Source organism: Electrona antarctica (genome assembly GCF_951216825.1).
Source record: "Electrona antarctica genome assembly, chromosome: 14".
NCBI classification, from domain to species: Eukaryota; Metazoa; Chordata; class Actinopteri; order Myctophiformes; family Myctophidae; genus Electrona; species Electrona antarctica.
In genome coordinates this window covers 9,050,522-9,075,393 of record NC_136795.1, presented here as the reverse complement: position 1 = coordinate 9,075,393, position 24,872 = coordinate 9,050,522, and the positions used below count along the sequence as shown (strand labels likewise).

General features: G+C 41.9%; 1 protein-coding gene across 3 annotated transcripts in view; it reads left to right on the top strand.

The window, feature by feature from the left end:
• The first annotated feature begins 2,384 nt into the window (after positions 1-2,384).
• The window catches only part of usp7 (ubiquitin specific peptidase 7 (herpes virus-associated)), a 33,835-nt gene continuing 11,347 nt past the window's right edge, over positions 2,385-24,872 (top strand). Inside the window, exons 1-15 of one of the 3 annotated variants that reach the window (XM_079521445.1) lie at positions 2,385-2,830; positions 11,476-11,580; positions 12,532-12,730; positions 14,611-14,749; positions 15,485-15,573; positions 15,698-15,806; positions 15,948-15,971; positions 16,128-16,258; positions 16,940-16,994; positions 17,087-17,167; positions 17,654-17,744; positions 20,138-20,220; positions 20,974-21,083; positions 22,863-23,040; positions 24,540-24,684. In XM_079521445.1, the coding sequence (XP_079377571.1) occupies positions 2,746-2,830; positions 11,476-11,580; positions 12,532-12,730; positions 14,611-14,749; positions 15,485-15,573; positions 15,698-15,806; positions 15,948-15,971; positions 16,128-16,258; positions 16,940-16,994; positions 17,087-17,167; positions 17,654-17,744; positions 20,138-20,220; positions 20,974-21,083; positions 22,863-23,040; positions 24,540-24,684 (1,624 nt within the window). In that variant the 5' untranslated portion in view covers positions 2,385-2,745. The remainder of the gene's footprint in view (positions 2,831-11,475; positions 11,581-12,531; positions 12,731-14,610; positions 14,750-15,484; positions 15,574-15,697; positions 15,807-15,947; positions 15,972-16,127; positions 16,259-16,939; positions 16,995-17,086; positions 17,168-17,653; positions 17,745-20,137; positions 20,221-20,973; positions 21,084-22,862; positions 23,041-24,539; positions 24,685-24,872) is intronic. The other 2 variants (XM_079521444.1, XM_079521446.1) reach the window with 2 other exon arrangements.

Genomic DNA, 24,872 nt, shown 5'->3' with positions numbered 1-24,872 from the left:
AACACTGGCTAGTGTTTCAACATCCCATAGCCAAGAGCGATCACTCGCACTGTAATTGGTTAATTGTAATTGTAATTGTAATTATGATATTCTTGAGGGATGCTTAACTGAGGAGGATGGTACAAAGAACATTTTAATACAGACGTACAACGTAAAGAGGCGCCTGTTTTCAAATCATTCAGTAGGTTTTGTGACCTGCACAGTGTCAGTCAGCTAATTATCAAACCCACAAAGGTGTGTGACTACTCAAACCACCATTGATCTCATTCTTACCTCGGACAAATCCAGAATCTCCAAGAAAAGGGTTATTGTGTGCGGGTTTAGCGATCATTTTATGATTTTCTGTACCCGCAAAAAACAAAAACTAAAGACCGGCTGTCACAAAACATATCTAGGGACCTCAAAACCTACTCTTGTGAGGCCTTTAACCAAGAACTAGAGAATCAAGCTAAAAGCAATTGGTTTTGATAGCACATCAGTGAGCTGGATGCAATATACCTGGAGGGAAGAGAACAGATGGTGGAGGTGAACGGAACACTGCCCCCCCCCCCCTCCCCTCCCAGTGAGCTGTGGCGTTCCACAAGGAAGCATACTAGGGCCTTTTAATACTGTTCCTAATATATGTAAACAACATGACATCAGCTTGTGACTGCAACTTGTTCCTGTTCGCAGATGACTCAGCACTGCTGGTCTCGGACAGGAACAAACTGCAGGTTGAAAAGACCCTCAGCTCTGAACTCGGTAGAATCTGCACCTGGCTCACTGATAAAAACTGTCTTTACACCTGGGAAAAACTGAATCCATTCTTTTTGGATATAGTAGCCTAATCTCAGCAAGGCAGATGACTGATGACAGATGGTGATAAAATGGCCACCAACGTAATCCAAAAAGTTAACCCAAGAACAAGATTCCTAGTATACAGGATCTCCTCACTGGTCAACAAAACACCTTGAAGACCCTAACAGGAGCCCTCGTAGGACTACAAGGTTTCTTTGACAATGCATGCACCTCTTGGTACCACTGTCACAGCACCTCAAATGCCCTTAAAACAAGGCTCCAGACTTCCCAAAACAAACTGGTCAGGCTACTACTGGGCCTCACCCCACGAACCCACCTCACCCCTGCCCTCTTTGACAGGCTGGAATGGCTTAGGGTTGATGACAGAGTACAGCATCTTGCAATGGGTCTGATCCACAAGATTCGATACACCACCAAGATACACCACCTGTCTAAATACTTTAATGTAATTTGAAGTCGACACCCACAACACCAGAGGGAGTTCAACAAACCATGTGCAACCCAGATTAGGCACAAACAAGGGACTAAGTTAATTTCGCTCCTATATATGCCACAAAAATGTGGAACCCCCTACCAACTGTCATTAAGACATGTGAATCCATTGACTCCTTCAAAACCGATCTCAAAAGGGCACCTAGTACGGACGGCTGCAATTCGAATCTGGCCCCCGTAAAATCTGAATCCCCCACCCACCCCTTTTCCCCCTCACTGACTGTATATATTTTGTTTCCCCTTTTTTGATCCTTTATGATGATTTCCTGTTTTTGGCTATATAGCTATGGCTATAGTGTATAGCCTATTTGTACGTCTCTGTTATGATGAATTGAAAACGATGGACCCTCTTGTAAACAAGTGTAATGCTTTATGGTGTCGTCCAGTCACAGTTAACAGTTTTTGTATTGAGTTGAGCTTGAAATGTACTGTAATTCTGCAAACTGTTAATAAATACTTCAATCAATCAATTGGTTGTCAGGCAACTAGCCTACTGTTTTCTGTGTGTCTGGTCAGACACAGGACGCTCGTCCGTTCGGACCATGGGATCCAGATTGCACTGTGTTTAGATCATGGATGTATGGTTGATCTCCATGCGGATGTGACATTTCAGAGAGGAGCGCGACCGCCATTTTGAGATTTTACCTTCGACTCAACATCACAAACCACGGGAGCTGCTGAGAGGAGCGCACAGGCTATGACCGGGCAAATTTTTTCATAGAAAACAGACGTTAGAAATGCAACGGGACGCCGTGTTTTACTGTATATCGTGTTAGGCTTGTTTTGATGCACCGGGCCGTGGCAACTCTTGTCTTGGTAAACTTCGACATTAGTGCTATTCCAGTTTAGAAGCTGGTTTGAATGGGTCGCTTTTTTCTCCGCTCTCCCCCAGACGAGGGACAATCGGAGGAGCACACGGACTGGGGATATTGCGGGCAAAGTTGTTGAATGTGTATCGATAGCAGATGAGCCTTTGTTTTCATTGTTGTTGTACCTACAGCATTAGTTGGCTGCCCAGTGTCGGGTAGCGTGGTATTTGTTTGTCCGGCTGCAGCTTCTTGTGGTGCGAGTTGACGTTGTTGCCCCACATTACTCCACCGGGGTAAAGTCGGATTTGATTTAGCTTCATCCAGCAGCGGGCCTCCCCCTCGCCGGAGCCCCCAGTCATCATCCCGCACCGTCAGCGAGACGCGCACCCGTCAAAGCGCCGAGATTGGGCGAATAGCGAGCAAATACGTCCGCGTTTCTCTGCCTGCCCCCCCGCCGACCTCCCCTCCCCAATCCCCGGCGCTGACAGCAGAAAAGGCCGAGGTCGTGATAGAGCAGGCCCAGCCGCCGAGGCTCGACCTGTCGTCTAGCCCTCCTCCGCATCCCCAAACCCCCCGCCAGCAGCCCAGGGAAGCCACCCTGGACAAGGTCGAGGGGAACAAAGATACCACAACACCATCTGCCACCATGAACCATCACCATCACACCCAGCAACAGCAGCAGAAAGCCGGAGAGCAGCAGCTCAGCGAACCCGAGGACATGGAGATGGAAGGTAAGCATAAACGGAAGGCCACAATGAACCATGACAGGAGCAAAACATTGGCTATGATTCCACTTATTCCTTCGTTAGAAATGAGTGAAGTTGTGTGGTACAGCAGAGCTCAACTTTACAGTAAACACGAAGGCCTGAACCTAGCTGGGATAGCCGGCTGTAATGGTGCGTCAATTGCGGTATAACAGACTTGAAAGCTGACCTACATGATAGAAGTTAAATTACTCTACTCTAAAATAGACTTGGTGTATTTTTTTTGTTCAGCTGTAGAAAATACCCGAATGTGTTAAGTAGCATTGTAGCCTGTCCCTGTGTCGACTTCATTCGCCGTGTATTTCTGCGTTGTTGGTCAAACTGTCCCGTTTTTTTGTTGTTGTTGATGATTGATTGATTTACTATGACCAGAACACGATGCGGTTACCATGCCGTCACCTTTAGAAATGCATATAATTAATTTGTTAATGTATAGAGCGTGCAGTATGTGTTTAAATGTTTGTAAACAGCCCCCTCCTGCAATTAGTGCAAGGCAATAATGACCCATAGCGAGGTAATGAACGTTCTGCTTCTACTTTAGGTACACTGATTGTTTTAGCTATGTTGTAAATTAATTGAGACGGGCTTGATCATTATCAAAAACGACTTAATAGCCAATGAACAGATCACACATTAGCTTTATGATCAGCAGATGTAAAATGTGTATTTATTAATATGTGGAAACGGTAGCCTGTTGGCAATGACTGGTAAAACGTCAGATTGGACAATTCGAGGCCCTGGTGCCAAACTTACCGTTGAACGAGAAATCGGTCAGTATGAATATAAACATTGAATTAATGGCATTACTTTAATTATAAATGAAAGCGCTTTATCTGGTTTAAGGTTGTACATAAATTTAGCTGACTTTGCATCACTGGCATAGATGAATGTAACGCTCCACTAATACCTAACGTTAACTTCACTAGCTGTGGAGCTAGCGGCTTAATTTCACTTCTCCGTGCGACGGTGTCGCTCGACAAAAATGACGTATTTTCAATTTAAACAAGTGTTTCTTAAATTGAAACGAGCCATTTATGTCGAGCCACTAAGTATAAATAATGAAGCCTTAACTACGAGGCATCTTGCTCTAAGGCCCTGTCTTTTATGCTAACATGCTAACACCAGGGGGGTGTGTAGCATTTCCAAAATGGTGGATTGTATTTTACAACCATCGATTTATAGCTTGACAATCAGGCCTTGGTTTGCAAATAAACTCTTGTGTTTATGTGCATGTATATGGTGTGTTTAACCCATAAAATGTTAGTATAACGTCACATTAAGTATACATGTAACGCTAAAACAAGCTGTCTGTTAATTTCCGACACTATGGAACGTCAATGTAGCTTCATTGGTGGTGGCTATTCTGGCTAATATTGTCGGCCTCCAGATGAAGCTAATGTTAGCCTTCTTGCTGCTTGTCAGTGTTGATGTTACTAAATTGACAATGGCTGTACTAGCGGTGCTATTCTAAATAAGAAGCACGCTGCTGGCTAAATGATGTTTGCTGTAGATTTACTGCACATAACGACATAATTTCCTTTACTAGTTCGTCGGGTGCTGTTGTGGCAGATAGTGTTGCTGCGGCACAGGCCCGCATGGGGGCTCGACTAGAGCTGGCGGGGATTTGCTGCTTCATTGTATGAAGATACAGCGCGTGGGGCTCGCCATTTTTAATGATCTCTGTTTTGTTGGTCTAGTTTGGAGTCTGGATCGCGTCTGTCACCGTTTGGCAGATGTTTCATACACCGGGCGGCCCCCAGAACAACACGTTTATTATTTATTTATTTATTAACGTCAACTTTGGGCCAGGCTAGGCTAATGGAAGCCCTCAGCATCACTGCGTCATTCAGCCCTTGTGATTTGAGGCTGTTTGTCTACCCTGTATTTCCTTTTCACACATTTACTTTCCTCAGCTGTCATAGCAGTTTTTATTTTTTTGGTCATTGGATTTCAAATACATTTTAACAGCAGATGCACCCCCTAGTTCATTTTGTGCAGAATCAACTCCCAGTGATGTGCTTGACTACTTATCCCACTGGACTCTCATTGTCCCCTAAATGTATCCATTCATCCATTGATGTCCTCCAATCTGGCCTCACAACAATGTCAGCACCAGATGGACACCAAAACCTGTGTGTGGTCACCACCCCATCTACCATGCTTTGCTAAACCATCACATGTGATGAATTACCGCTCACCACTTGCATTAATCCACCAACCACATTGTCTTTATGGTGATAGACTCAAGACATTTCAAGTGAAATGCCTGCAGCAATTCAAACACAGTTCTGCATATCTCACTCATTTAGTCCACAATAACAAAGCCATCTTCCGATTGTCTGTAACAGCACTTCAGTTTGCTGTGTTTCTGTTTTAGTTGGGTTATGCCGTTCAGTGTTACTCACTGACTGGAGGCATTCTCTCACACTCTTATGTTGAGTTCCCGCATGTCGGACTAATGCTCCGTCGGAATTACCATCGGATCCCATGCCTGTAGCAGCTGCTACTGCATTGTGTTGACCAAATAGTTCTATGATTCCTTACAGCAGCCATTGTGAACTGTGGGAAGAGTATTGTCCATATGTTCTTCAGTCACATATGCAATTCAATCTATAGTTAGAATTATTGTGAGCTTGTAGATCTGGTATTTTCATGCCTGGTCAGGTTTACGCATGTAATTATGTGTTTTGGTGACACCAGGCATATAGTTGTTATGGAACTGTTATAACTGATTTCCAGAAGGTGCATTTATAATATTGTGCACTTCTGTATTTACAACTTCACTGCGAAAGCCTAATGTGTGTGTGTGTGTGTGTGTGTGTGTGTGTGTGTGTGTGTGTGTGTGTGTGTGTGTGTGTGTGTGTGTGTGTGTGTGTGTGTGTGTGTGTGTGTGTGTGTGTGTGTGTGTGTGTGTGTGTGTGTGTGTGTGTGTGTGTGTGTGTGTGTGTGTGTGTGTGTGTGTGTGTGGAATAGTGATCTTGAAACTAGATTACATTTATCATTAAGTCCCTTTAAAGCTGTATAAGCAATAATATGTCAATTTTAATGACTTTTTTTTTTTGTATTCAGACATTCAGCCAGCAATGGGTAGAACGATCCCCAAAAAAATGTAGTCTCTGTGACACATCTAGGGGCCGCAATCTGCATTCAAAGATGTTTCTAGAAGCTTTGTCATTGGTTGAAAAAAACCCGGTCGCAATGACTAACCAATCAGGAAGCAGACAGGCAAATCGACCAATGACAAAGCTTCTAGGAAAATCTTTGGGAGCATTCTACCCATTGCTGGCTGTCTGAATACCAAAAAAATAATAATAAAGTCATTAAAATGTTGACATAATTATTGCTTATAGCAGCTTTAAATGAGCATCAGTTATTTTTTTAGTTCACAGATTTAAATCATCACACATTTTTGAATTGATTGTGGTGCTGCATTCTTGAATCCAGAATAACGGGCACAACATAAGTATAGTGAGCAAACTCTTTCTTGAGACCGTTTCAGTTATCTTATTCCAGAATAGTTTGTTTTGGTTTTCTTTCAGACTGTCACAGCCACAAACTTTATATGGGTTGGGAAAAGTAGAGGTTTGTTTTTGTATACTGCACATACTCTAGGGGAAAAGTGCCTCCTTACAATGTAGTCGGCTTACCTCCATGACAACCCATCACCCAATTTTCATTTATTTCAGTGACTGAATTTTGTTTCACCTTCATGGGTACAATTTAGCAGCACAACCTGGCCCTGTGCTGGTTGGGAATGTGCAGACTAGGAGTAAGAAGGCGGGAAGTTGACTGACATGTGCAGTTTGTAAATTGTAATCCACTTGGCAAAATGAGGTCAGGCTCCTGGGTGACAAGGACTTGGCCTGTAATGTTACCTGCAGATGTTTACACACACACACACAGACACGTAATACGTATATGTGAATAGTTTTGATAAGCCTATTCCTTCTCTTTCACACACACACACACACACACACACACACTCTTTAATCATTTATTTATGTCCACTCACTCAAAAGCTGCTTTCTCATTTAAACTACCATAGTTTAGTAGACTTAATGTAGTAGACAACAAATAAGCTACAACCTACTTTTCATCAAAACAAGCCATCCTCCAAGCTGGAAAAATAACATTGGTCTCTATGTACAGACAAGTGCACACACTGCAGAGAAGCGAAGGTGAAGCTCGTGTTCTAGTTTCTAGAAGGTCTACAATTGCGGTACTAGAGAAGGCATTTGTATATCAACTCACATATTGGACTGTTTTGGGCTCAATTGGACATTAACCCTAGGCCTTATTTTGCTTATGTTTGTAGACTAAACTAGACTTCTTGTATAAACTGGCTCAATCTATCATATATATGGTTTTATGTTTTAATGAAACGGAGTGTGTGCGGACTGGAGTTGTCTAATTATTTTCTCGGGATAAGTGTCCTCATCTCTGTCCACGTGTTGTCTGACTACTTGCAGCTTAATCCTGCACTGTGCCAATAATTACGCTGCCTAGTGTCTACTGTGATGTAGCATTGTTTGTTGTGTGGGCACGCGTGTGCACACAAGTCACACATGCGCACACTGTCATAGTCACATGTACCCTCCTCCCACGTCTTCTTTCTCTCAAATCTTCCAATCTCTGATGGTCCCTCTCTCACTTCGTTTTCGTATTGGTAATGCACACAATTGATGCTCTCACTCACACAAATGACAACGCATCATGCATACATGGAAAAAAGAGACTTGTCATGTTGTCTCAGCAAGGTTTCCCTGGTTCCTGATTGGTAGAAGTACTAATCCTGGACAAAAGGTTCTGCTATATTAAAGTCTGAGTTCATTCAAGTGTTTGCTAAACATCACTAAGGCACCAGGTACTCTCTAACAGCTGTTAAGATTCGATTCCATTCGAGAAAACAATGGCATGCACAATCGATTACTAGCGCACAATCTCCCACTGTTTATCATCCCTATTCAGTCACAGTACCTGTCAAAGATGCTGAACCATTTTCAATGTAATAATAGAAATGTTTATTTGATCTCAAAGGTCGTCCGATCACCGATCGGTGGCCAATTGATCAGAGCATCTCTATGTTATAGTTTCATTAATGTATGTCGAACTGATCTGAAAACTTTTCAAATTTTTCAAATTTGTAAACTCTACAATGTCACATCATCTCAACTAAACCTTGTGTGTGGCGAGGAAGGGGAGAATGTTTAGGCCTTTCACAAAGCTGCAAAACGATATTATACTATACATCTGATTGACCTTTTATACCGCTTAAATGGTACAAAAGATCGGTTTCTCCAGTTCGGGTAAATTGCCGATCACCGATCGAGTCATTTGGAGTGAAATCGGCCGAGGGCTGATCGGTAGGAGCACCTTAAAATCTTTACCTATTCACCTATCATGTATATACTGTAGGTGAAAATAACAATGTGTGATAAATATGAAAAAGCTACTCCTGTGGAAGGGTTATCATATAATAATTTACTTATATTAATCCTATAAACAATTTAATATAGGTATGGTTTTGCCCACTCAATTCGTAATTCAAGTTCCATTTAGGGCTCTGGCTGGAGCTAAGCTGATGGACTAAGAAGTTAAGAACTGAACCGGTTCAACCCCGGTGGAAAAGGAGCTTCAGAGAGGGGACTGAGCACCGGCTGCTGAGGCAGAGAAGTGGCATCAGATGTAGTTGATTGCAGGAAATATACCTGCAATTGTTTGTTTGGTCAGCAATAACCTTCAATTTCTTTGGTGGCATCTATATAACTAACTCTATTATATCAATAAACAAGCAATGGATTTATAATATTGAACATTTGGCACAAAAAATTGCACCACTCGGTTCACATAAGTGTGATTGTCTCCACCAGGCCGAAGGCATGGGGGGAGAGTATGTTTTGCACTCCATGTGTGTGTGTATGTGTGCGTCCGTCCGTCCGTCCGTCCGTCCTTCCTTCCTTCCGTCCGTCTGTTACCAGCTTATCTCCGCCACCGTTGGCCCGATCCATGCCAAACTTTGCACACACACTCCCTGGATGCCAACGACGAACCTCTGCCCCAAATATTCCTCAACGGCCTGTTATAGCGCCACCATGAGGCCGATTTAGGCAAAACACATTTCTGTAGATTACTCGTACACATTTTATCCATACATCACACAATTCGGTATACACTATCTCCATAGTCATGTGATCAACACAGATCTGCACCATGACATGCCACTAATTTTTTCCCAAATCAGCCTCATGGTGGCACTATAACAGGCCAATTCCTGTTTTTAGCTATAACTGCATCGATCTGTATACAACTTATGTATGCGCACTCCCTAGAGGCCATGGAAAAACATTGTCCCTGCATCCCTCCACATCTGCCGGTTATAGCGCCACCATGAGGCCGATTTCTGCAAAACATATTGCTTATGTTAGTCGCACCGATTTCATCCAAATGTCACGCAAATCAGTACACATGATCTCTGTAGTCATGTGATCAAGACCAGTCTGTTGGATTTCTCAGATTCTACACTGATTGGCTAAGATTGCCTTCCAAAGTTTTCAGGAGTGGCCCGTTTTGTACAAAATGCTGCACATGTCCTGCTCCTCCAGAATTCTATCCTCATGCTATGAGTGATCTGGCTCTGCATTTCCTCAACAAAATTAAGACAATTGTTGCAAAAAACAAACAAACATGTTTATATCACTCCTAAACATTTTGCCAAACATCTCACACAGTCCTATACTCCTGGTGGAGACCTATGCCCAGAAGGGCACTTTTCTAGTTTTTTTTTTACAGGGGTCACGTATCGTGATCCCTGTTAAAACAAAAAGAGAACTCACGATAGCACGGTGATATACTGGGATTTCATTTTAAGCGAATTAACAAATGTCATAGTATAATAAACACTGCACATATTTCTATACTATCGCTTTTCAGGCATCCTACTTATCTAAAGCACTGAAAGGTCCATATGTTTGTAAATGAAGTATGAATCAGGATTTATTCGATTTAGGCTTTAGTCAATACTGTCATTACAACCCTGTTAATACAACAGTATCATGCACCAACAATGGCTGTTCTACAAGTAGTCCAGTAATAATGTAATTTGACCTCTAACTAATTGCAAAAAAACCAAACTCAACTGATTTTGCATCTTCAATATATCCTGAATAACAGAAAGAAAGTTGCCTGGAATTGTCTGAGGGGAAAGTGTTGAAAATGGCCTGTACAGTATGGCCACCATTGACATCCTATTATAAGGCAATATTTTCTAAATTTCCTTATGCTTTAAGTAGCATGTGACATATCAAACTAGGTTGTTGTCATGATGCTGAAGCCATTCCAAGCATTAGTTTTGCATAAAAACACTCATTGGGCTAAATTTGGCCATAGCAACATGCCAAAATGTAATGAGGTCAGCACATTTGGGCAAGTTGGCCAATGGCCAATAACCGATATAAACCGATGACTATAAGATCTCATTCTGTATTTTTATTTTATTTTGTCCATTCTGAAACGGGCATATAAACACTGAATTTGAAAAAGCAATGCCGCTTTATTCCAAAACTAGGGAGTAGGGATGCACCATTATTGACATGTTGGCCCATATCCCAAAAACTGCTTGAATGTATTTTTATTTTAAAATGTTCCAACTTGTTGACCTTAGAGCTTCCCCAGAAAACACTGATAGAAACTGTAGCCCAGGGGTCCTCAATAGACGGACCCTTTTTTTTCTTCTATTTTTTTGTACTTTGTAAAATAAGTGTTCTTTGTGCCTCAACACAATACCTCTCATTTGCTGTGCATTTTTGGAGGGGAATATTTGTGAAACATTCTATTTCCATACTCTGCACCCCAGTATTGGTTGGTTGGGAGGGGAACCGATTTGTATAAGCTTGCCTTGGTGTGACTGTACTAAACAGGCATAGAGCCCTGCTCTCCGCTGGCCGCTGCGTGGCCCGCGCCGCGCTCCTGGGACCGGACCTTAGTCTTTTTCAAAAATTGTTAGTGGACCTTCAGCATTTCTAGTTGAGGACCCCTGCTGTAGCCTTTATCATTACAAAAAAAGCATTATTATAAAATAAAATATCGGCAATCGGCTTAATATGAGTTTGATACCAAATATATATTTTAAGGCCAACATCGGGCCGATACCTATATGATGACCGATTATTTGGCCATCCCTAGCTAGTGTATGAGGCTTAAGCTAAAAAAGAACAGATCTACAAGCTAACAAGTTGCATCAGGAAGCATTGTTTGCTTAGATATTAGATGTTGATCTATAGACACATTCAGAGACGGTTCCCCTGGTCGCAGAGCCAACGTATTTCCTGTAGGCGGAGACAAGATATCTGCGGGGTACACAGGCAGCTCTTCTACTACATTGAACCTTAACCATTTTGACACCATTGCACTGCCTCCAGTGACACCTTCAGGCCAAATTTCAGCTTTGCATGTTGAGTTTCTTATCATTTCCAGTAGTGGCCAGATTGTCGGATGCATCTTACTGATTTTGGTGACCCCTATTGCCTTTCCTGTTGCCTACTTCTGTGATTATACAATATAGTCTCTTTTTAGCTAGGTCTCAAATGGTAAATAGTTTCCTCTTCTGTGTGTAGCTGGGGACACAGATGACCCCCCAAGGATCCCAGCCAACCCAGTGATCAATGGAAACATGACCATGGGAGATGGACACACTAACCCAGAAGAGGACATGGAAGATGGTGAGCAGGACAACAACCAGTTTCTCCCTCTGTTATTTTCTCTGGCTGTTTTCTCTGTTGTTGTCTCCACCAGGCCGAAGGCATGGGGAGAGAGTATGTTTTGCACTCTGTCTGTGTGTCCGTCCGTGTACAGCTAATCTCCGGCACCGTTAACCCGGTCGATGCCAAACTTTGCACACACACTCCCTAGATGCCAACGATGAACCTCTGCCCTAAATCTTCCAGAACGGCCTGTTATAGCGCCACCAGGAGGCTGACTTTTGTAAAACACATTTTCAGATATTACTCCTCCATATTTTGGCCGAAAATCCTGCAAATCGTTACACAGTATCTCTATAGTCATATGCTCAAGACAGATCTGTCCGATATTTCATATTCGATCCTGATTGGCTAACATTGGCTTTCAAAGTTTACAGGATTGGCCTGTTTTGAACAAAAAGCCTCAAATCATGAACGCAGCGTGCAATTTACGTGAAATCTTTCACAGATGTTCCTACTAGGCTGAGGAATATATCCCACCCTTTTCACATTGGCCTGTTATAGCGCCACCAACAGGTGGATTTTTGCCAAACACATTTTTGGAACAAAGTGCCTCAAATCATCTAATTGCCATCCAAGGCATAAGAAGAGGCACCCTTTTCACATTGGCTTATTATAGCGCCACCAGGAGGCCACAACCTGACCTGCCCTGGTGGAGACCTGTGCCCCGAGGGGCACTTTATCTATTTCGTTCTTTTTTCCTCTTTATTTCTCTCAATTACACACAATGTCTCTGTATTAATGTCTGCGCAAGGTCTATTTCTTTCTCAGTTTCACTGCACATATCCATTCTTATATTCACCTGTTCAGTCAATGTCCTCCTTAGACATGACCAAGAGCTCACGGCTTGAACAGGCGGATCATTCTCTAAATATCTTGTTCTCTCTATTTTCCCCATCGTTCCCTCTGCAGATACCAGCTGGCGGTCGGAAGCGACGTTTCGCTTCGTCGTGGAACGTTTCAGCCGCCTTAGTGAGTCCGTGCTGAGCCCGTCGTGCTTTGTCAGGAACCTTCCCTGGAAGATCATGGTGATGCCGCGCTTCTACCCTGACCGGCCACACCAGAAGAGTGTTGGGTTCTTCCTGCAGTGCAATGCAGAGTCTGACTCCACGTAAGTGACACACGTGTGTGTGTGTGTGTGTGTGTGTGTGTGTGTGTGTGTGTGTGTGTGTGTGTGTGTGTGTGTGTGTGTGTGTGTGTGTGTGTGTGTGTGCACACAAGTGATGCACATACTTCTCTTGCCTTTAACTGTCTTAACAGTTATTGCGTAGATCTACGCCAATTAATAAATTATACGCTCCACGCCATTTGGCGTTGATGTCCGGCAATTGGTGTTTTATAATACTTTTGATTGATAGAGTAATAATGCTACTCACGTTAGCATCTGGTTGCTAGCAACCAGATGCAGATCGATCACCGATCGTCGTCACCATAAACACCCATTCTATTCATAGGCACTCTTCTTGTGCATACGTGTATGTACACAACTTTTGATCATTGTGTTTCTCACACACACACACACACACACACACACACACCTTGCCAAGTTGCCACACAGTGTTGAAAAGAACTACCTGGATAAATTACTGGCAGTAATGTGAATCAGGCTATCTATTTTAGACAGGTGAAGGGTGTGTATCATAGAAAATGTTCAACACCAGAGTGTTAGTAAGGAAATCTCGTATTCTGTACAGATACCAAAACAATACTATTTTGAGTACCTTATTCAGTGTAACAAAATAAGCAAAGAACAGTGTTTGTTCTATTAAAGCTCTAGATGTAGACCAACAGATATGCATGGTTTTTCGGTTGTCAGAAACCATTGGTCTGATCAAATTCCCTCTCTGCACACAATGGCGCATCAAAACTCACCTGAACACATCATCGAAATGCATACACATCATACTTCTGATCTTACCCCGTCAGCCAGCAGAAACCGATGCCTGCTTGTAAACCAGCGACCTAGTTGCATTGTTGGAAAGACCTCAATGGGTTGCCAGAGAGAGGATATTGAGGAGCAGCTATCTGGATCCATTTAAACAGTCTTTATCCAACATAGATTTCTTCAACTAAAAAAAATATATATTCATATTTGTGTGTGTGTGTATGTATATGTATATGTGTATATATATATGTATATATATATATATATATATATATATATATATATATATATATATATATATATATATATATATATATATATATTATTTTGCCTTTATTGATAGATGACAGGAAATGGGGAGGGGGAAAGAAGGGAAGTGACACACAGCAAAGGTCGTCGGGATCGGGAGTCGAACCCGCGACGCGCTGTCTAGGTACCCGGAATGCTACCCTAGCCGTCCGGGCCTTATCAGTCCAGTTCAGTTTATTTATTTATTTTGGTCATTAAAAACAGATTAATACAGTGCCTGCTTTGTTGTTGTTTTTTGCAAAAGAAACATTGACCAAAAAAGTGTAGGCTGAAGCCTAAGCCTATTGTGCCTACCCTTCTAACATATAAATGGCTTTCATAGGTAAAATAATACAACAAAGCAAACGACAGAAGGGAAAAACAAGAAAAACTTATATTTTCATGTACACGTTCACGTCCATGTTCTACAACATGAGTGCTTACACGCATGACATACACGTGAAGTTACGTGTGTGTGTGTGTGTGTGTGTGTGTGTGTGTGGTGTGTGTCTTTGGCACTTTTTCTTTGGCACAATAAAAATGTAATAAAGGTACATGACGTAATCATGAAACACCGTGAGGAAGGACAATGTCAGGCTTATGTCTGATTTATACTCTGTTGTGCGCCATGTGCACAACTAAGTATAACTGAGGCTTTATACAAAGTCCTCACATATTAAAGAAAACAATGTTACTATATCAAACAAGACTAATAACGAGTAGATTGCCTCTTGTTGTCCATGTTGCTCAAGCCATGTGTACACCTCATTACACATGCATGGCTCAGGCTGTTGACAGTGTGGTGGTGTGCGTTTCAGGTCGTGGTCTTGCCATGCCCAGGCCATGCTGAAGATCATCAACTATAAGGACGATGAAAAGTCCTTCAGTCGCAGGATCAGCCACCTGTTCTTTCACAAGGAGAACGACTGGGGCTTCTCCAACTTCATGTCCTGGAGTGTGAGTGCAGGGAACACGCTTTTTCCCTTTGTTGACCAGACCATGTGTCATCGGTGGAGTGTGGGGAAAGAACAAACTAAAATGATTAAACAAAAGGGAGAAATGAGCTTCAGATTGAACCTGTTTAGTTTTAGATTGCCGGATTGCAATCTGTTTCTGTAAGAGCCATATTTACGCGTGTGTGTGTGTGTGTGTGTGTGTGTGTGTGTGTGTGTGTGTGTGTGTGTGTGTGTGTGTGTGTGTGTGTGTGTGTGTGTGTGTGTGTGTGTGTGTGTGTGTGTGTGTGTGTGTGTGTGTGTGTGTGTGTGTGTGTGTGTGTGTGTGTGTGTGTGTGTGTGTGTGTGTGTGTGTGTGTGTGTGTGTGTGTGTGTGTGTGTGTGTGTGTGTGTCATCATGGATACATTTAATATAATAATATAAATATGATTCTAGCCCACTTGTGTGTTTGTACTTTTAACTTTGATAGCTAGATGCCACAACACATCTGCAAGTGTGATAATTAAGGGTGTAGAAATGGAATTAAATGTTTCAATTTGTACACTCAAGAGTGTAAATTAATTCTTTGTTTTACAGTCTAGTGTTCTTGCAGCTATACAATTAATTGTGTACAGCATAGAACATTTTCTCTCACATAAATATGGATGGACCCTAATGTTCCTCAGTGATTTGAGTTCTTGGATAACCAGACCTGACTGCTTGAATGTTTTTTTGTTGTTGTATTTGTGGTGTTTTCAGGATGTGACCGATCCAGAGAGAGGCTTCATTGAGGATGACAAAGTCTCCTTTGAAGTCTATGTGCAGGCCGACGCTCCACACGGAGTGGCGTGAGTAGTTTCCCCTCCCTCCCTCTCTCTCTCCAACCTAATCGGTGTCTCTCTTTCTGGAGGTGTGTGAATTAGCCTTGAACCTTGAACATGCCCTTCTACATGGCTCTGTTTCTCTCCCCAGTTGGGACTCAAAGAAACACACAGGCTATGTGGGTCTGAAGAACCAGGGAGCAACCTGCTACATGAACAGCCTGCTACAGACACTCTTCTTCACCAACCAACTAAGACGGGTACGTGTTTGTGTGCTTTTGTCATGTCAGTGTGTTTAGCTTTCTTTGCTATATCTGACGGGGCTGGGCAATATTTTGATATTATATCGATGTCCATATCGCCCAGCCTTAATATCTGACATGTTCCCTCCTCTCCTCTAGGCGATGTACAGGATGCCCATACTGGTTTTAATCACTTAAGCCCTATTTTATACATTAAAAAAATATATTTGTCACAAATGACTATACAATATTGAGCTATTTAAGTTAAACTATTGTGCTACTTGAGTTTCTCCATATCGCCCAGCTTTAATGTCGGACATGTTCCCTGCTCTCCTCTAGGCGGTGTACATGATGCCCACAGAGGGTGATGACTCATCCAAGAGTGTTCCTCTGGCCCTACAGAGGGTCTTCTACGAGCTGCAGCACAGCGACAAGCCTGTGGGCACCAAGAAACTCACCAAGTCCTTTGGGTAACCTACCTACCTTGATGCACAAATTGCACATCTTACACTTAACAGACATGCATGAAGCCCTTTCTCACAAAGGGAAAGTACTTGGTTCCAAGTTTGTTATCAGTTTTTATTATTGTGGTATAAATTGTGATTATTGTACATGCAGTAAAACATTCATTATTCAAACATTATTTTTTTCCTACAAATGAACTGTGCAGGCAGGCAATGGGGGATGTTAATGTAACATTTCTCTGCTGTCAAAATGTACATTTTTCAGGAAATGGAAAAAACATCCAGCTCAAATGGAGTTTTAATACTTTTCATTGGTTAAATTATTTTTAACCAACACACAGACATAAAGGGTGTTCAATAGTACTGATTTATGGAAAATGAAAAATAACTGATAAAAAGAAATTGAGTTAGATGGTTTCTTCCGGACAGCAACAATATGCTCTGCTCTCCGAACAGTTTGGAAATTACAGTCAGAGGTTTTGTCTTTTTTGCGTACATCAGTTAAGCAATGAATTGTTTTCTGTGGAGAACTGAATTATAATCCTGTCTGTTCCACAATAATATCGGTATGTCATTAAGTGTCAGGCTTCTTCGATGATGCAGCAATTTGCAGCAAACAAATGTATCCTTCCCATAGTAATAATTGTATTATGTTTTATTTATGCCTGTGTGTGTGTGTGTATACAGGTGGGAGACATTAGACAGCTTCATGCAACATGACGTCCAGGAGTTGTGCAGAGTCGTGAGTCCTTGTTTCATACTAGTCGATGCTCTCAAGTTTGCTGTGTGTGTAACCTCTGGAAAATGTGCTTAATGCGTGCGTGTTTGTTCCAGCTCCTGGACAATGTTGAGAACAAAATGAAAGGCACCTGTGTTGAGGGAACCATCCCTAAGCTCTTCAGAGGAAAGATGGTGGTATGTTGACTCTCAATGTCTCTCTCTCTCGTTGTCTATTGCTCTCTCTCTCTCTCCTTCAGGTCTACTTCTCTCATGCTTGGAATGCTCGTCACGTTGTTTGATTTGAAATGGGGCTGCAGCTATCAATTATTTTCTTGGCAGCATTTTATCGATTACCCTTTAAAGCAATTTCTTTTTTTTAAATAAGTGATTCATCTTTATTGTATTTTTAGTTAAAATGTGCTTAAAATTAAATTAAATGGGCAATGGCTAAATAAGAGCCATAATCCGATTAATCTTTTCGGTAATTGTCCGATTAATCAGTTATGAAAATATTTTTTGTAATCGATTAAATAATGCAATTGTAAGTAATCAATGAATGTAACTGTTGCAGCCATATTTTGAAAAGAATAACCATGTGACTCTACATTGAGCTCGGTGTTAAGTGTGTGTGTGTGTGTGTGTGTCTGTGTGTGTGTGTGTGTGTGTGTGCCCCCTCTCCAGTCATACATCCAGTGTAAGCATGTGGACTACAGGTCAGAGCGGATAGAAGACTACTATGACATCCAGCTCAGCATCAAAGGAAAGAAGAACAGTGAGTACACTCCAGCTCTCCTTGCCTTTATCCACCCTCCATGCCGCTGTGCTCCTCCTTTGTCCTGTCTCTTCACTGTTTTTCAAAAGCTGGGGACTTCATTTTTTAAGGCAGGCGGTTGATTCTGTCAACTGGCAGTGAAATGAAATGCAATGCAGCAGCGTTTAGTTGTTGTGGTTCTCGACTGCACTGGTACTGCTGGTTTTACCATCTTATCAGATTGACGAGATGGTTTCCTACACTGTAAAGTGAATATTGTTCATTTACTGAACCTTTTATTCGATGGGAACAGTGGATAGAGATAGGAAACACGAGGGAGAGAGAGTAGGGCAGTGACATACGGTGGGCTGAGTGGGAATTGAACCGGCACAACCGTAATGGCGTGCCAAAAATCTGTATCCCTGTCAGAATCTGTCTGAAGACTATCTTCTGTGGAAAATATTTTGACGGGGAGAAGGAATATGTACACTCCTCCAAATTCCTTCTTGTTGACACATTCTTTGCCGTGTGTTAAGTGTAATCCAACGCTTCACCGTCTATGACGGAGATCTCTGTAGTTCTCTCTAGGTTGCTAAGCAACGGATACAACCGGAAGTGAAAACTTCGCCTGCCCTCCGCCTCCATGTTCAGATTTTGAAAAATGCATTCGTCTCGGATTCCTATCCAGGTTTTATTTTTGGTCAAAACGAGCTTTATTCAACGACCCATAACTACAGAATTGGTCGTGGTTACAAAATGTATTTCCGGGTGAAAGAAGACAACAGCTTATTTGTTTTTACAAAAGGTTCATGTCTCGGTCTTGACTGAAACACTGCCGGTTTTGGAAGAATTCATTAACCTGGCAGTGAATGTGTTAAATCATGCCCTTTTTTAACTTTACTCTCGATGTAAGTTTACTAAGTGTTGAGCCAGGGTACTTTTAGGCTACGTAAGTACATATTTTCAAATCAGACCGTGTTTATTTAAGACAGATTTTTCCGTTGGAAAATCTAATAACTGCACTATTAGCGTTAATAAAATGAACACTAAGGATTTCACTGTGTATCACTTCTTACCTAGATAACATTCCATATTATGTACCTGTTGTGTCCAAAAGGTAACAAGGTTACATAAATTGAGATGACCTAGAAAGATGCTGTCATTTGATGAGTGTAACATTTGACCAGCTGTGCCTCTGGTTTCCATAGTAATCAAGCCTCTGTGTATCAGCTGTGTACTTGTACCTATCAAGCTTGTCAGGAAACAGATGAACAGACTCGGACAAAGTCATGTGACAAAGTCAGGATTTATATTGCAAGTAGTAGAGAATGTATATAGCTACAAAATCATCTTATTTCCTTGATGAGAAGACAGGTTGAGCAACAAACCAAAACTAGGAAAACACTTTAGTTGACTAATAAAGAGGATGTCTTAGGGCCTCTCTTCTCAATGAAAATCCAATTGAAGTTCAATTGAGGTCCTGAACTTATTAACTTTTCAGGCTACTATTTGTACCTTTTTTGTCTTATGTGTTGCAATGACGACCTTTTTAGAGAGGGGTGGACTTCAATTGAATTTTCATTGAGAAGAGAGGCCCTAAGACATGCTCTTTATTAGTTAAGGGTTTTGCTAGTTTTGGTTTGTTGCTCAACCCGTCTTCTCATCAAGGAAAGAACATGATTTTGTAGCTATTTTTGCGCATTACATTCTCTACTACTTGCAATATAAATCCCCCCCCCCCCCCTCCTCTTAAGGACTTGGCTAGCTGTTGCCCTTTTTGCACATCTACGCTTACATTGTCTAAAGGACTCAGAGATTGCCTTTTAGTGCTCTGTTGATTTTCAAAGTTTTGTATATATAATGTGAATTTGTCTGTACTAAGACTGCACTTTTGGGTTCTTTGTTGGCTAAATGTTGTTTGCATTAACACGGACAGGGGAAGGTGTCGCACCCTACGGACACTATACAATGTGACACTTCCGTTGTTGACGGCATACAACACTGACGAAGGCTTTACGCCGAAACGCGTACGTCGTGCTGTCTGCTCTGCAACATACTGTGCGAATTATAAAAATAAGTGCCTTAAACTACATGACATCTCTGTGAATGCTGGTATTCTCTTCTCAGAGATTTCTTGTAAAGTTAATGGAAAAGCACCTATTGTCTTTGAAAAGAAGACAACAGCATGGCAAATAGACAGATCATCACACTGTGTAGTTAGCAGTCAGTCGGTAGCAGTCTAGAATCCTTTCTAACCAAATGCAGTTTCCAATGGATGTTGTCTCGACTCTCGATCACCTGGGAGCATGTGAGGTCCGATTTGTGTACTCAATGAAAATCCTTACCCGTCACTCTTTGTCTCTCTCTCTCTCTCTCTCTCTCTCTCTCTCTCTCTCTCTCTCTCTCGTGTGCAGTATTTGAGTCTTTCAAAGACTACGTGGCAACAGAACAGTTGGATGGAGACAACAAATACGATGCAGGAGAGCATGGCCTACAGGTGAGTCTTCACCATAATCCATATTTACATTTATTTATGTATATGTACTACACACGCATTCACAGACCACGGATGGTGTTTGTATAGATATCCACCCATAATATACACGCATAATTGACGCCCATCGTCATATAATAAAGTTTTAAATACTCCTACTGTATACAAATGGTAGTCTTTCAATCCTTTACCTCTCGCTTCCTGAATCTGACAGTAATTCCACTATACAAATGATGCACCGAATATTCGTCTGCAGAAGATATTCGGCCGAAAATGGCAAATGCATTTTCGGCCTATTCGGTTTCGGCCTGAATAGGCAGAAAATATATCACTGAATAGTGTATGCAATGAATGCATTCAAAAGCACTGAATAAATGTTTTATGGACCCATAATAGTGATTATTATTTAAGTTAGGTTTTGCCATAATCATGTCTTTTGCCATATTCGGGTAGATTTAAGGTGCGGCCATGACAGCTTTGTTAGGAAAAAATATATTGAATATTAATGGTATTCGGCCAACTGTTTCATCTATTTGGTATTCGGTTTCGGCCAAGAATTTCCCTTTCGGTGCATCCCTAATACAAGTCATTCCGTGTCAGTGGTGTGTGTAACTGGCTTTTGCAGACTCTATAAGCCAGGCTGGAGAAAACGGTACATTGAAAACACCAAAGCCTTACAAAGGAATAAAAGTATGTGTTTAAAGCTGTAATGTTGTTTTATGTCCTCACAAGAATGTATATGTAACTGTGTTACAGGAAGCAGAGAAGGGGGTGAAGTTCCTGACCTTCCCTCCCATTCTGCATCTGCAGCTGATGAGGTTCATGTACGACCCACAGACTGACCAAAACATCAAGATCAATGACAGGTGACAAACAAAACCATCCATATACCCGTTTATCCAACCAGGTGCAGTTTCATCGGTTCACCTCAAGCAGCCAAATGCACACTGAAACACAGAGACGGACCGATAAGTGCAGTGGTTAACCACTTGAACCCCAGCATCCATATTATGGGGGGAACATTAGCCGAAAATAGCAGAGCTACAAGCTTGATCTTCTAGATTGGGTGGGGGGGGGGGGGGGGGACCCGTCCAAGTACAGAGCCAACACAAGTCCAGTATACAAAGTGGTTAGGAACATTTGTGCCACTTCCTGCAATGGGCTCTATTCCCACAGGAGCCTTTACTGCAGTACCTCAGTTAACTCTCGGCCTCTCTCTCCAAAATGACCAAATAACCAAATGAATAAATAAATACATAAAAGGTAACCCGAAAGTCCTAATGGGATGTGGAAATGTGATGTGTACGCCGGCACAGAAAAGGGAATCTGGTCTGTGATCCAGGTTAACAGAGTCTATTTGTGGAAACGGGACTTTACTTCAGGCAGTACTCCAGAGCAGTGCGGTGCTGACCCCACCGCAGTATGGTGGCGAAGTGACTTGAGTGAAAAGTGAGTGCAGGAAGTCTTTGAGTGTATGTAAAGTCCCTGGGGGGCAGGGGGGGGGGGGGGTTAACTGTCCACATGGATATAATAGGACTCCCATCCGAACACAAACAGAATGATTTACACTAATGAAACTGTCAGAGAGCCCCAGTTAGAGGTTAGCTGGAACACAAACGCATACATGGGAAGTTCCTTTCACAGGATGCCTGCAGACCCTGAAAAAGTCTTATGTTGCGTTCACACGGGCAGATGCAAAGATAGTCTACCATTCATTGTCAATGGGAGCCTACAAATTGAAGCTGAGCTGGGTTCAACTTCCAGATGCAAAGCTACTGTACATTCTGGATTGTTGTTGTTGTTTTTTTGTTTTGTTTTTTCTCAATATGCTGTGATCTTTACATATGCCTCGTGTGACCACGCCATAAAATTGTCTTAAACAGTTGAAGTTGATGTTTAAGTCTTTTATTCAGTCTCGGAGGTCTTAACAATATGCTCCCCCCTTTAACCCATTCTGGGCGGGAACCCCTGTTTTAAAGCTTTGTTTGAAAAATAGCAGATCTACAAGCTCATAGCATGGCACGAGTGCCGCGCTATGAACTGAAAATGTGCCTCAAATCTTTGAGCATATATTATTACAGAGTGAACGTTTTTAACTCAAAGCTTTGCTTCTGGGGGGTCCCTGGAACAACATATTCTCAGATGGGGGTCGGCGGCCAATTACATATAGTTTCTGGGGTCCTTGGCGTGACATACATAAGGTTTTTCAGAAAACTGTCAGGATTTAGAAGACTTTTTTCTTTCTTTTTTTTTTTCGACATCAGGTCTAAATGGGTTAATTCCTAACTTGTAATCAACCAGATGACTTTGATTTCGATATAAATATAAATGTCTTCCATTTAATCCCCCTGCTGAACATGCTTTCAGCATGATCTGCCTCAGCTGGATCTTTCACAGGCTCTGACTAATTATTGTGATGCTGCCACCAGCACCTGGTCTACTTCTCTCTCACACACACACACACACACACACACACACACACACACACTGGGTGTGAAGTAGCCGGTGATATGACGGGATCACACTTTCTCTTTCCTACCTTGTTCTCTTCCTCGCTCTTTCTCACTTTCTCTCGTTTTTTTATTGCCAAAGCATCCCAAGTGCAAAGTGAAATGATCATGTAACGCGTGTTCTCTGTTCCACAGGTTTGAATTCCCAGAGAACCTGCCCCTGGATGAGTTCCTCCAGAAGACGGACTCCAAGGACCCGGCCAACTACATCCTGCATGCGGTGCTGGTGCACAGCGGGGACAACCACGGAGGACACTATGTCGTCTATCTCAACCCCAAAGGAGACCCCAAGGGGAGTGTCAAGGAACCAATAGTGAGTCATTGCACCACACATCATCACACCTAACACCGTTATGTTCTGAGAGGAGGGGTACTCTACAGTTGGGTGACAAAACACAAAGGGATTGAGATATTTCAAGTAATTGAATGGTTTTGACTGTTAAGATTGAGAATAAAAAGTGTTGAGTTTTTGATTATAACTCAAAAACAAACCTAAAGGCAAACGTTAGCTTAGTTTAATTCAGAATGATGTTGGGCTGTGAGTGTGTAGGGGAAGGGATTAAAAATGGCTGTTTTGAGATTTGGGCATTTTAAGTACAATACAAACACTATGAATCAATATATAGACAAAAAGGTTTTTTTTTTTTCTTTCAAGTTGTACTGCTCAATTCCTTAGGTGTAAATTGCAGACTTGCAGAATATTATTAAACGGATAGACCCTGACGAAGACCTTTATCGGCCGAAAAGCATAGGTCATGTTTTATTTGCCTTGCTCATCAATAAACCATAAGGATGTTTTTCACCAAAGGCGGAGTGCGATTTACACCTAGGGAATTAAGCGGAACTTGAAAGAAGAAAAAAAAACTTTGTCTATGAAGTCCTACCTGTAACACAAGAGTGCACCCATCTATGTAAGAGTCTATATAGTCCTACCTGTAACACCATCTATGTAAGAGTCTATATAGTCCTACCTGTAACACCATCTATGTAAGAGTCTATATAGTCCTACCTGTAACACCATCTATGTAAGAGTCTATATAGTCCTACCTGTAACACTATCTATGTAAGAGTCTATATAGTCCTACCTGTAACACTATCTATGTAAGAGTCTATATAGTCCTACCTGTAACACCAAAGTGCACCCATCTATGTAAGGGTCTATATAGTCCTACCTGTAACACCATCTATGTAAGAGTCTATATAGTCCTACCTGTAACACCATCTATGTAAGAGTCTATATAGTCCTACCTGTAACACCATCTATGTAAGAGTCTATATAGTCCTACCTGTAACACCATCTATGTAAGAGTATATAGTCCTACCTGTAACACCATCTATGTAAGAGTCTATATAGTCCTACCTGTAACACCATCTATGTAAGAGTCTATATAGTCCTACCTGTAACACCATCTATGTAAGAGTCTATATAGTCCTACCTGTAACACCATCTATGTAAGAGTCTATATAGTCCTACCTGTAACACCATCTATGTAAGAGTCTATATAGTCCTACCTGTAACACCATCTATGTAAGAGTATATAGTCCTACCTGTAACACCATCTATGTAAGAGTATATAGTCCTACCTGTAACACCATCTATGTAAGGGTCTATATAGTCCTACCTGTAACACCATCTATGTAAGACTGACTGATTCCTGCAGCGCTTCTATTCTATTTTTAAACTATGAATCAATGTTTTGTTCTGAACTTGACGCCAAATGAATCTACGCACACAGTTGTCCTAAGTGCGGTGTGCTTCTCTCCTTCTCCATTCTTTGTCCCCTCCCACTCTCTCCATTTACTCTTCTCTAGTGGTGTAAGTTTGATGATGATGTTGTGTCTCGGTGCACCAAAGAGGAAGCCATAGAACACAACTACGGCGGCCATGATGATGACCTCTCGGTTCGCCACTGCACCAATGCCTACATGTTGGTGTACATCCGCGAGTCCAAGCTCGGTAAGTCAGTGATTCCCAAACTTTTTCATGTCAAGGACCCCCAAATTGACACTAATTATCCCCCGGACCCCCCCATTTGAAAAGATATGCCATGGACAATATTAACACTTCTGATGAAAGTGAAAGTAGCGATCGGCAAAATAGTTACAGTCGATGTTTTCTTCCGGGGTGAATTTCGAGGATTTCAA